Below are 13,355 nucleotides of genomic sequence, written 5' to 3' on the forward strand. Positions count from 1 at the left end.
TACCACAGCCAAAGTTAATTGCTCCTATTAATTCCAAGTACGTGTGGATACGTCCAATACAGTTTACATCACCGCAGTTCTTAAGGCCCGGACGTACTGAGGTCTTATTCAGGTATTTGGGTTTACATCTCTCCCTGAAATAAAACAGAACAACACATCATCCAATAGAAAACAAGTCAGGTGGAGATAAGACAGTGAAGTGTTCTACCCTGATGCAAACACCACGCACTGCTGTGCAGAGCAACCACAGCAAAAACGCAGGTTTCACAAAACATAAGCAGTTTATTTTAGGGTTATTCATACACACTCATATTCAGGCAGTGTGAAACTTCTGTTCCATGCTTTAAAACAAACTCTCCAACGTGATATGCCAGGAAGTAATGAATTACTCAGAAGTACTGTGATTCTTTTGAACTGAATTCAGAATGTCTACATTATATTCCTTGGAATAACTCATAATCATATGCATCCTTAGTGTAACAAACAAGCCTGCTTTCACTCTGTGCACGTATTACTTGCTCTTAGGCTGATACTGAGTTCTTTGAGCTTAATACCTCTCCAATATAGAATGTCAGAATTTCTTTGCCACTAGAATAAGCTGTTAGCACAGAGACCACTCAGTGAGAACCCACTAAAATTTGTTAATTCTTTCTACTAAAAAGCAAAGTAACCCAGCCTATGAGCACACAAAACAGAACTGCAACAATCCATATATTCAGCCTGCTACCACAAATATTAAAGGTTCTTTGAACTGATTTTTTTAGAGATGGAGTATAAAGTATTCAAATGTACAAACACCACTCAAAAGTGGTTCTTAATTTGAAAAATTATTTGGTCAACATTATTTTCTCCAGTGCAGACTGTTTCTTCCAGCTGCTCTTCTGCATGGGCACTATCACAGTTATCAATAAGGAATTAAAGTAGGTCTTCTGAAGAAACATTTATTGAAAATATCTAAGGATACTTATATGCTGGATGACAAAAACAAAAGGAAAGAAGCATAACAAAAACAGAAGTGGTTTATTCTGATATATATATATATATATATATCAGAATATATGTGTCCTATATATATATATATATATATACACATATGTAAGACACAAGCTCAGCTTCCAGAATCCCAGAACTGGGAAGAGATGAAAGCAGCAACACCAATCAGTGCCATTCACTGATCATCTTTAGAATATTACTACAAACTTACTTCTACTCTTTTCAAAAAGTACTGTTTTAACTACAACAAAGCAGGGCAAGAGTGATTTTAATGACTTACTGAAAGAAGTGAAATGAATGCATCTTACCACTGATCCAAAATATAATTCCTAATTTTCAAGTAACGCTCTGGTGTTTTGGCCTGGCGTCCTTCAAAGAATTCAGGAATAGCTTGCTTCTCTTCTTCCAGGATGATGCTTCTATCAATCTCCACTTCCTGATCAGGTGGCTTAAGAGCCTCTGCTTCTTCTTGATGATCTTCATCCACTTGGCAGGGGGGATGAAAAAGCAGTCCGTTATCAGCCAGGTCTCTCTGTTCCTCGTGAAGCTCCTGCTCAGTTATTTGTCCTGTTCTACCCTGTTCAGCTTTTTCTATAAAATCACTGCACTGCTGGTAATCCAAGTTCACAGATTTATCACCGTTCACGTGCTGAGAACATGTTGCTGCAGCATCCTGAGACAGTAATGTGTCCACTGTGGGTTGCTTGGTGTTCTGAGAGTCTTCTTTCAGCAAAGAAACAGCAGAACTATGTCCAACATTTGGAAAAGGATGCTCCATTCCTTTTGTTTCTTCAGCTGGACTTTCTGAGATTATAGATAAATCAGATTTTCCAACATCTTGCTGGAAAGCAGGAGAAAACAGTTCATCCATGTCATCAGTTATATCTACTTCTTCATCGTCCGACAGCTTCTCAATTCTCACTGCATTCAGGTTAGGATCTGCACGACCTCTCAAATTTCCAGCTGACCATGCTTCTACCCTTACTCCATCTTCAGTGGGAAGGCTGCCACCATGCTGACTTTGCTCTTCTCTTTCAGAACCATCATTTTTTGCCTAAGGATAGCATAAAATACTTTAAGGGAAAGAAAATAGAAACAATTCCCTCTGCCTCCCAGACAGTCAGGACTATTTTAATTGACAGCAGACGGACATTCTGAGGGAGGTGTTTGATGGGCTGATAAAGCAATGGAAATACCGAAATCATTCAAAGCAAGCTAACTTTACAACAATACTTGAAATACTCTGTTTACCTTGTTCTTAAAGTACTGCCTGGCATAGCTCTTTACTTGTAGAACAGTACGACTCCCAATCAACTTGGCAATTTTTGTCCAGCGGCGGCCAAACTTCACCTAGCACAACAAAGCACACCTGACTTAGCCAGCCTCTAACATTCCAGTTTATACACAAGAATTGTTTAAAAGCTCAGTTCTGCATTACAAACACACAAACAGTACAGCTGAACCCAAGAAGCTCAGTGATCACCTTGCACCAAGAAAAGCATTGCATCCAACAGTAACAAGTGTTGCTATTCCTCACTCAGTGTACACATGCTGTAAATTCTGTTGCTTACTAACCCAAGGAATCCTACTGAAACTAGTTTATGCTTGCTGAAGCAAACCCTATTGCACAACCATGTAATCTCTGAAGATTTCACTTTCATTAGTTGACTTACCGTATGCATTCTGTAGTTAAAGCATGCTTAATTACAGCAGTGTGGCTGTGCAATTCAGGAAGCTACATATTTCAGATATTTTGTGATCTCAAATTGTAATCAGTCCCAAGTGAACAAAACATGCTAAGCACACAGAGCCATTTCTGGCAATTCATCAGTACAGATCTGATTTATAAAAATGCTCTGAGTATATATGGTAATTAATTCCTATCAAATAAGAAGTACTCAAGTAGAAGCAGCTAAACACAACATGTTTATTTATGGTTAGTTTATTATTTAAGATAACTTAATGATCTACTCAAAACATTACACATCAATGCAATCATACCAGCCCTTGTTCAAATAGCTCTTTTTCTTCTGATGTCCACTTCAATGAGTAGCTCCCTGGTTTTGTAGGAGATCGCACCCTACGAACAGGAAGGAAACGAGGTAATGGTTTCTTAAACACATCTTCCCAAACCCCTGTAACTGTAGATAACCCCAAGAGCACTACTGATCATCCCCTGTAAAGCTGATGGTGCTGTCTGAAGCACCAACTTGGTTGATAGACTGGGAAACATGTCATGTGCTATAAAGCAAACCGACAAACCAGCAACAAAGCACAACAAATTAGTTCACTACAGGCCTTTTGTTACATACAGTATTTCTGCTAACAGAAATAACAGTTAGGGAGCTAACATTTTTGGGTGTGCATTCTGTAACTTAACAAGAATTGGAAGCTATGCTGAAAAAAGGCAACTGTGACAATGTACGTACATGGCTTTTCCAGTTTTCTTATGTGGGCTGCAAATACAAAAACAGAATGAAATTAGATCTTAGTAAATGCGATACAATTGCACATAGCTGCAATTAACCAGCTTTTAATTTCTTATTAATTAATTTATTATTATCTGAGAGCTTTCCCAGAACACAGCCTTACCTTTTCACAGATCTTTTTTCTGCTTCCTTTTGGCTGAGCCATATTTTCTCCGAAAGCGATTTATTTGATAGATAATATCTGAAATTGTTACTAAGAAAGTTTTCAAAGTATCAAAGATGTGAGAATTCTAGAAATCTTACTGTTTACATTGGTTCATAATAATTCAGTTGTAGAAATGCTGCAGGTATGGCTTTAGAAACTGCAATTTCATGTGCTCCTATTATTTTAATACAGAAGGCAGTGATGCTTGTTTTCTGAATGCACACACTTACTTGGAGTGAGCTAAGTGCCCTGTTCCTACAATAGGCTTTTGCTTTTCTGACACAGAAACCATAATGAAGTAACTTTCTTTGTACTGATGCCTTATCCATTTTCAGTTTAACCCTCATTAATTTATTATCTTGGGAAAATTACTTCATTTTCTTGTTTCTTTTCTTACTCATAGTCAGACACAAAAAGAATACGAAAATGAATTGGACCATTGTCAGTACTGCCATCACTGCCCTTGTCTACTGAGGGTCACGTGTTCCTACTCATTTAAACTCGTATGCACATAGTCAGACAAAAAAAAAAAAAGTAGTATAACAGTTCAAATTAAGCAAAATTCAGCAAAAAAAATAAATAGCAATTTTTGGTGAAAATGGGTGTTTGAGCAGGTTTGCTTTGGCTGTGTCAGCACAACACCAGAGGTAGCACTGAAAAAACAGCTGACGTGGAAAGGAACACGATTTCAGGCACCAGGGCCAGCCTAAAGCTGAAAAGCTTTGGAATCCTATTCTTAATACTCTCAACTGATCACTTAAGAACATTGTTTCCAATGCCTTAACTATGTAATTGTGGCTGTGGATACGCATTGCCAACGGACTGAAGAAGCCACAGACTTACCAGCAACAGGAAAAGCTATTGGTAGCTGTATGACTTAATTAAGTGCTTCAGTCACACTGCCAAGCAAACAATTTGGCCAGTTCCTTTGTAATTAAGGAGCAAATCAGAAAAAGGATACTCTTCCTCCAGCAGCATTTTCTCAATGACAGCCCTGTTTTCTTCACTAATGCTGCTGTCCAACGTCCACGGCTGCAAACAACACAAACATTTCTTAATCCTTGGATTCTGTTATGCTGTTATTTAAGAATCAATATATAAACAGCTTCTGAAAATAAGCAGAAAACAGTGTTTAATAAGCTAAAAGGGGATGTACAAGGAGGTAAGACTGAAGTTGTAATAACCTTGCTAGAAGCACCATTCAATTAAAAATAACTTACAAGACTGTTATCAGTTCTCCAAGATGAATCAAGGTAGTGATCCTGCAGTAAGCTTGATGCTGTGTTTTCATGACCTCTGAAAAGAAGTCCCATATTCAAAACCACAAATACATTCAATCAAAATGAATGCATCATTAGCAACTGTACCATTAACAGAAGAATGAGATACTAAAATTCAAGCCATGCATTGTAGACTGTTAGGTAACATTATTTTATAATATTCTATAAGGCATAGCCTAACTCCTCCTCATCTGTTAGTATTCCAGACAGAACATCTCACCTATCTCATTGCAAATACCAATGAAACCCTGCACACTAAGAAGTCCCATCCAGAACCACTGAAAATAGGAGAGACTTTGCAAAATAAATACAGAAGAAAAATACCAGAATTTCATGGATAGTACAGACAATACATCTGTTTCACTGTGTCATTCACTTGCTTTATTCCCACTTAACATTGCTCCACCTTTGTGAGGTAAGAACATTCCCTTAACAAAGCAATAATGTTTTCCTGTAGAGGACAGCTTTTGCTGCCAAAAGGTTTAATGGAATCTCATCATGTGGGATAGCCAGCACTCTTACAGACTACATCCAGTCTATGCTTAACTTCTCCTGTCAGTATTCGCTTTTTACCTTTAGAAAACCATCACTAATCAACTTTATTCTACCTTAACCTAGCAAAGACCACCCAGTAATGGATGTAATGCCTTGTCATCTAAATCTTTGCTTCCAGAACACTGAGACTTGTCTAAAGAGCCATCAGCCCTCTATCTCTTGCTATAGTAATAAAAGCAAATTCTCTTGTACTCTGAACCGCTTTGTGCCACCAGTTCCCACATCTCTTTGCAAGCAGGCACATATCTTTGTGTACAGCAAGAAAACAGCGTTACTGCTGTCAGCTCGGCAGCCCGATACCCAGTCCAGCAGCGCAGCAGGAGGTGCTGCTGCCGTGAGGCCTCCCCTCAGCCCCCTTTGCTCCGGGCCGAACAAACCGAAGAACCTCGGGCTTCCGGCAGCGGCCGGGCGCCGTACCGGCGGTGTGCCCGCGCACGGCCCTCACTCACTCTGAGGCCGCCTCCTCGGGCGCGGCCGCCAAATCCCCCTCGACGTCCACCTCCGGCTCCTCCGCCGCCATGATAGCGAGCTCGCACCTCTCGCGAGACGAGTCGAAGTCTCGCGAGGCGAGGCGGAATCGAGGCGCTCTGCGCATGCCCAGTCGGCGGCGCGCGCAAGCGCGACTGGCAGAGGCGAAGCCGCGCCCTGAGGAGACGCCGGTCGGAGGCGGAGAGATGGTGCTGGGTAGGCGGGGCGCCGGGCGGGGAGAGGGCAGCTGAGGGCCAGGCGTGGGGCAACGGCTGTGGTGCCGTGTGGGGAGAGAGAGGAGGTGGAGGGTGGGTCTGAACGGGACGAGAGCGGGTTTGGGTGCTGGGGAGGGGGGAGGAAGCTCTGAGGAGAAGCGCTCAGGATGAGATAACGGCCCTAAGTTGTGGCTGCGAGGTTCAGGTTGGATATTAGGAAAAATTCTTGTCAGAAAGAGCCATCGAGCCCTGGTTCTGCTGCCCGGGGAGTCGTGGGGTCACCGTGCCTGGAGGCCATCCGGGACTGTGGGGTTGTGGCACTGAGGGATGCGGGCAGTGCGGTGGGTTGGGCTTGGTGACCTTAGGCGTCTTTTCCAGCCTTTGTGATTCTGTGATCCCACACAGATCAATTTTTATAGTTCCAGGTTGTGTTAATGCCATGCGACAGGGTATCTCACAGAGATGTCTAAGTAGGGTGCAGCCTGATACTGAATGCCTATAGCCCTGCTTCTCTCCTCTGTCCAGGTGCAGCTGTGGAATAGGCTGGCTCAGCTCCCACATCCAGCCTGGAGCAGGAGTGTGTGTGGCTGGGCTGGAAGGGAGGGCAGAGCAATCTGTCAGCAGTGCTTTGCAGTTAGTTCTGCCTGAGCTAAACAGACTGAACTGCAGTCTTATCAGCTCCAACATCTCTATGCTCTGTATCCTTGAGGATACAAATGTCTCCTTGTTCATAATATGGCTAGTTAAGAACGTGGTGTTTAACTAAGCTATCCACACAGACTTGAGTTGTGGTTTATACGACAGAAGGTAAAAAACAGTGCATTTAAGATTGCCACTTTTTAAATTCCAAGGATGAGGTTCATGGGAAAAAGCAGAAGTGTAATCAATGCTCCAAAGTTTAATGGTATGGTTAAGATCCTGTTTTCCATGGGCGCCACTGATTACTGACTTAATTTGCCTGTTCTCAATCACACAGAACCCAGCACCATCTAAATTTATATTTATATATATTATATTTATATATTTATTATATAAAGAATAATTCTGCCTTTACATTTAGAAATGTTTGCTTTACATATTTATTTTGCCATCAACATTTTCTTTTTCAGAAGGTTGACAATGTGAGCCTGATTCTCTGTTTTGTTACATTCTGCTACTTGCAATGGGGTCTTTTTGAGGCTATTAGCTGCTAGTAAATTGGCTTTTTCTCCTTGTGACCAGTTTATGAGGGAGTTTACAGCATTTAAGTGACCAGCCTTGCAAGCACAGTGCAATGGGGTATCCTTATTGCTGTCTAAGGCATTAATGGCTGCCCCATAACTCAGTAATAAGTTTATCAAGTCGCTGTGCCCATGTTCTGCTGCAATATGCAATGCAGTCTTTCTCCAAATGTTTCTATCATCAATATTCTTACTTTTCGTTGATGTCAAAAGAATTTTTTCAACCTCCATGTTTCCTTTGATGGCTGCGTAGTGCACGGGAGTACATCCATCCATGTCCTTAAGCCCAGGTCTTCCCTTTTTAGCTAGCAGAACTTGAACAATACCAAGATGACCTCGCAGAGCTGCAGCATGCAGAGGTGTTTTTTTCTCCTTGTCTTGTGCATTGGGATCAGCATTAGCATTCAGAAGCATCTCCACCATTGTTTTATCTCCCCTTTCACAAGCAAAATGTAAAGGTGATTTTGACTGCTTATCCTTCGCATTAACATTGGCTTTGTGGTGCAACAGCTGTTTGGCAACATCAGCATTACCTCTTTGACTTGCAGTATGCAAGGGAGTAACAAACTCTTTAGTGACAGCATTAATTTTGGCCCCGGCGCTGACTAACGGGCCAACCAGTGCTCCGTTGTTGTGCAGCGCTGCAGTATGGAGCGGGGTTTCGTCGGTCTGATTGGTCACATTGGCTTCCATCCCTTTGTGCAGGAGCAGGTTGGTGATGGAGGCAGCCCCAGCCCGAACTGCCAGGTGCAAAGCTGTGTCTGAAGCAGGGGTTTTTATTCCCAAGTTTGCTCCCTTTTCAATTAGAACTTCTGCACATTCAGCCTTGCCCATTTCACATGCCAGGAGTAAAGGAGTGTACTGCGTTTCGTTGTAGGCATTTACATCTGTACCTCTGTCAGCTAAAGCTGCTACAATACCATGCAAGTTTTTCTGTACGGCTTTAAAAAGAGCTGACTCCATTATGTCCAATGGCAAATCTTTAGAATATTCTAGCAGTGTTTTGAAAATGGATGGGTGGTTGCTGTTGAAGGCTTTTTCGACCACATTGGAATCAACACTGGCTCCAGCTTCCAACAGTACTTTTGCAGTGTTTTCAAAGCCCTGAGAAACAGCATAACTGAGAGCTGTCTGTCCTCTCTCATCCTTCCCATCACTGGAGGCACCACTCTTTAAAAGCATTTTTGCCAGACTGCTTTCATCTTTAAGAGCTGCCATGTGCAAAAAGTGATGCGGGTTTCCACAGCTTCTTGCTTCTTCTCTCAGAAACATCTTCAATATGTGGCTGTGGTCATTCTGTGCAGCCAGATGAAGTGGTGTCTTGCCTTCTTTATCCAAACTGTACATGTGAGCACCACAGCGGAGAAGCACTTTGGCTGCATCACCGTGGCCTTTCTCAGCAGCCCTGTGCAGAGGTGTTCTCCCTTTCTGGTCCATCACATCTAGCTCAGCACCATTGCTGATCAAATATTCCATTATGCTTAGGTGCCCCTGAGAGGCTGCAACGTGCAGAAGGGTTTCATTTGAAGAGTTTAGTGCATTAATATCATTATCTTTCAGTGTTTTCGCTAACTCTGAAATATAACCCTTAGCAGCTGTGTCAAAGATGCCAATATCAGAATGATGTTTTCTAGGTTTTGCTGCTCCTGAAAGCTGAGTTTCTTTTCCTTTCTTCTTAGTAGCCCCTTCGTGTCTTTTTCTTCTAGGACTCTCTCTTTCTTCTTGGTACTGTTCACAGCTCTTCTCAAACCAAACTTTGTCTCTTTCAAGTAAGTATCCTATCAGTTGTCTTCTGGCATCTCTGATGCTTTCATTTACTTCACTGACATATTTTCTCATCTTGTTATAAAGTTTTGGCTCCACTTGCTTTAAACACGGATAGAAAAAGAGCCTGCAGGCTCGTTCACCTTGAGAAATTAGGATGTCTAAAACTCGAGAGTTCTTCTCTGTTCGTGTCCTGTAGAAACTCATGACCATCCTTTTTTCTGGGGAAAAAATGTCATTGTCTATGAGGCAGCTCAGAAGGTGGTCGGGGTCATTAATGCCTTCTATTAGCTCTTCTCTTTTAGTTCTTAGGACTTCGACTGCATATGGATTGGTAAATAGGCTGGTGGAATGCATGCTCACCTTGATAAGCGAGAAGAGAACGGAACTGTTGTTTAACATCAGAAGTGAACTACAAAGTACCAAAGCTGGGTCACATCACTGCCTGTGAGGTGCTGGAACAGCTGCCCAGAGAGGTGCCCTGTCCCTGGGGGTGTTCAAGGCCAGGTTGGATGGGGCCCTGGGCAGCCTGGGCTGGTATGAAATGGGGAGGTTGGTGGCCCTGCATGTGGTGGGGGGGATTGGAGCTTCATGATCCTTGGGTCCCTTCCAACCCTTGCCATTCTGTGATTCTTTTTGATAGAACTCCGAACCAGCAATCACTGTTGTTCGATAGTACATCTTTAAAGAATGAGAAAGAAATCAAAACTCACCTTTAGTTCTGATAGAGGTCCCTTGATTTTCTCTGTTCTTCCTTAGCAACAAGTGAGGCTCAAAACAAAACAAAAACCCGTGATATATAAGGATCTTCCATTTGGAAGACTTCTTCCAGACTTTTTAATGCAAAGTTAGGGAAAAAAATGCTTTTGTGAAGCTGATATTTGAATAGCAGCTATTGGTTTATCAGGTTCCTTTGGGCCAAGCTGTTCTTTGTGGTTCCCAGTTGTCCAGGCTTTTAGACCTGACGAGAGAAAATGGACAGCATGGTTACTGTTGCCGTGTTTGCATACTTGCATAGTGGTAAATGAAGGCGTTCCCTTTGCCAGAGCTGTAGGTGAAATCTCTGTCATATAATGAAATAAAACCACGAAGATCCAGATAAAAATGAACTGTACAGAGCAGCTGATTGTAAAAAGTGTTCCAGGCTTTCCAGGATGAGTTCCAGCTTCGGTCTGTGAGCTGTATTTAACTTCAAGGCTGTCATTCTTGTGTCTGCTGTCTGTCTGGAGCCTAATTCTATTCCATGAGGTGGATCAAGGTGTGTACAAAACTTTTAAAGCATAATGAAATGAGACTTCAAATCTGTGTGTGTAGTCTTCGGTGTGAGTGTAGGACCTTTGAATCCAGCTGAAATTAAATTAACTTCCTGGTCTCAAAATTCCTCATGGAGAGGAGGAAATATAATAATAACCATCTACGTATTTGGAATGCAATTGAGAGAAATTGAGATGGCAGTTCTGTAAGAGCTTGAGCTGAGTGGTTGGGTCTGGATGCTTTTTAAGCTCCCTCCAACCCAAACCATTCTAGGAAAATACGCTGACAGCTTCACCTTATTTAAGCAAATCAGACATTTTGCCATCTGTGTCTTTCTTGACTGCCTTTTCTATTGCATCCTGCTACCTTTGCTTGTATTTTCTTTAATAGTAGGCATAGTGTGACTGATGAGATTTTAATTTTTTATGAGTTGACTTTATAAGCTGCATTGCAAAACTTGTTCTATTTTATAAGCTAGATTGCAAAACTTATTCTATTACTATTTTTCTTTTTACAAGAAAGATTTATTGAAGAAATAGCCAGGAAAGGCAAGACTTCTAATAGAAGTTTTAAAAGCCAGCCAGTTACAGAGTCAGCAAATTGGACAGCCCATTTAGAAGCCCAATAACTCCTGTGAAATGCAGAGAGGGGCACTGCCCCAAGGATGGGTAAACTTTTGTCATTTAGTTAATCATTGTTAACACATAACATGGAAAAGTGTGGTTTGTTGTCAGGAGGTCCAAACTGTGTTCCTAAATCTGCTAATGACTCAGTCTGTGAGCTGCAAATTATTTAGTCTTCAGATCTGACTCATCAAAGTACTTCAGATATATCCATCTCTTGAGTAAAGTAATAGGCCTTACTTAAAGTTTGCTCAGATTGGGTTGTTATGTCTTCACTGTTATTGTTCCAATGCAAACTAGAGGTAGCAGTGCTTGACTGCACTCTCAGTTTTGAGTTCTATCAATGGAGAATGGCGAGTGCTAAGCAGTATCATTGATAAAGCTGACACACAGAAAAAAAGTGGAACTCCTGGAAAAAATTAAAGCCGTCAACTGTGATATTCCTTAAGAACCTGTTGGTATGGCAGTAATTTCCTAATGTGCAGGAATTGTGCTGATAAACCAGCAGGCATTAAAGGTGCATTGCCCCTAACCGGCCGTGGGGAAGGGCAGCGGAGCCCTGTGTGTGCAATGGCTATTTAGAGCCAGTGTGAAACTGGGCTTCTAGAGAATAGTATGCAGCCAATTACTTGGCCAATTACTATGCAAAGCATAGTCTTCAAATCGTAGTTCTGGATATATTTTTAAAAGCTCTTTGTGTGGAGGTGACATGAGGAAATTCTCTGTTAAAACGAGAATCGTGTTCATCAAGGAAGTTTTGGAAGCTTGTTGTATAGATGAATAAGAGATTAATAACTGGCTGTTTGAAGTATGCTTTTTGTTTATATCTTTAAAACTTATTAACTCTACTTATTTGGCATATAAATGTTTTAGAGAAAGGAAATATATTAAGGTTCCATATCTGTGCTCCTTTAATTAAGTGCATGAGACCACATACGTGTAGGATTTCCAGGAAGGTCTTCATTAGAAGTCTGAATGGCAAAATTTCTTATTACTAAGCCAGACCTTTGGCATTCTCTATTAACTTTTACATTTATGTGATGTCTGAGAGGCATGAGGAGGTTTGTTTTTTCCTTGCAAAGTACTTCATGGGTCAGTTTTCTTTCCACTGGCATCTTCAGCTCTGCATATCCAAGGGCTGTTCCTTATTATGTTATTCTAAAAACAAAAGAAAATGATGGTCTTTGCTTCTGTCTTCTTCGTAATAGAGCATTTTTTAGGGTCTTTGTGTTCAGAGTCGTGGGGACATAGCAGATGAGCATACATGCATTGAGGAAACTTCGTTTTACTCCAGAAGGACATGGAGTAAAACTCAGATTGGTGCTGATGCAGGCTCTGCTTCCCCAGTGTCACTGGAGAAGCTCTGTGCTGTAGGTGTGCTGGTTGTGTTTTGATCGTGTGCTGTTGAGATCCCTGCAGGGAGCAGACTGTCATGACAGAAGTCCTGAATGTAAACTCTCACATCATCATTAAATGCAGAAATAACACTCTCTGAAAACGTGGCTTGATAGAAAAGACATCATTTCTACAGATCTGTGCATACTTAGCAATGACTTTGCAGGAGGATGCCAGCTGAGAACGATGTGATTCTTTAGAGCAGGCCTGAAAAAGAGCAGGTGATGCTACTGATAGGAAGGATCTGTAGTTATGTCTCTGCTGAGTGAGTTTCCATTGGGGAGCATCAGATGCCTGCTTTAACCCTGCTGTGGCTCTGAGGAACGCAGCTCGAGTCACTTCGTTCATACCTGGAGTCCCAGCTTTGCTGCTTACACGTGTCCTTGGGCAAATCACTTCATCTCTGCTCCCTGTTTACACAAGCATTAAAATAGGAAATTTTTTTCTCCCTCACAGACATGTCCTGTGTGTTTATTAACGGTGGTGCAGTGCTTTGAAGTTACGGAGGGCTTTGAAGTTTTGTTCCTTTGAAGTATTGTTTTCTGACTTCTCAAAGATGAAGTTTATTTCTTAAATTAACACGTGCCTGTGTTTTCGAGCTTATTTTATATTGCTATGTCATCATCAAGCATGCATTTAATTTTCTTTATTTTAATTTCTCAAAGATGAAAGCAACCAAAAGTACACCTTGCATATTGTTTGATTGCCATCCGGGATGCAGCAGTCTGGGCCTGAGGATCCTGCAGAGGTCAGCCTTTCTCCAGCCAGCACTGGGAGCCGTGCACTGCACTCGCTGCCTTCTGTGAAACCCAGTGACTGCCAGTAACTGCTTGTGTTCCCCAGGGCATTTTCTTGATAAAATGGTTGGAAAGCCAAACATTAATATCACAGTTTTGCTCTCTGTGATATTTTTATATTTCCCAATGTGGAGTTCGGTTTCATTTAAGACAGTTG

General features: G+C 41.7%; 2 protein-coding genes across 2 annotated transcripts in view; both read right to left on the reverse strand.

Moving 5' to 3' along the window:
* LOC104912495 (histone H2A deubiquitinase MYSM1-like) overlaps window positions 1-6,025 on the reverse strand; it is a 10,353-nt gene extending 4,328 nt beyond the window's left edge. Inside the window, exons 1-9 of the mRNA XM_010716286.3 lie at window positions 5,912-6,025; window positions 4,848-4,923; window positions 4,589-4,659; window positions 3,586-3,663; window positions 3,423-3,449; window positions 2,995-3,073; window positions 2,245-2,343; window positions 1,302-2,047; window positions 1-134 (exon numbers count right to left, since the gene is read on the reverse strand). Of these exons, the coding sequence (XP_010714588.1) occupies window positions 1-134; window positions 1,302-2,047; window positions 2,245-2,343; window positions 2,995-3,073; window positions 3,423-3,449; window positions 3,586-3,663; window positions 4,589-4,659; window positions 4,848-4,923; window positions 5,912-5,982 (1,381 nt within the window). The 5' untranslated portion in view covers window positions 5,983-6,025. The remainder of the gene's footprint in view (window positions 135-1,301; window positions 2,048-2,244; window positions 2,344-2,994; window positions 3,074-3,422; window positions 3,450-3,585; window positions 3,664-4,588; window positions 4,660-4,847; window positions 4,924-5,911) is intronic.
* Window positions 6,026-7,224: 1,199 nt separating this feature from the next.
* On the reverse strand, window positions 7,225-9,569 carry LOC104912496 (ankyrin-1-like). The gene has a single exon (XM_031554984.1). It carries the CDS (start codon window positions 9,529-9,531, stop codon window positions 7,225-7,227), a length of 2,307 nt encoding a protein of 768 aa, XP_031410844.1. The 5' UTR covers window positions 9,532-9,569.
* Window positions 9,570-13,355: the final 3,786 nt, after the last annotated feature.

This window comes from Meleagris gallopavo, chromosome 10 (assembly GCF_000146605.3).
Source record: "Meleagris gallopavo isolate NT-WF06-2002-E0010 breed Aviagen turkey brand Nicholas breeding stock chromosome 10, Turkey_5.1, whole genome shotgun sequence".
In the NCBI taxonomy this organism is placed as follows: domain Eukaryota; kingdom Metazoa; phylum Chordata; class Aves; order Galliformes; family Phasianidae; genus Meleagris; species Meleagris gallopavo.

Coding starts and splice junctions, on each gene's coding strand:
- LOC104912496 (XM_031554984.1), bottom strand. CDS start 9,531: ATGTTAAACAACAGTTCCGTTCTCTTCTCGCTTATCAAGGTGAGCATG.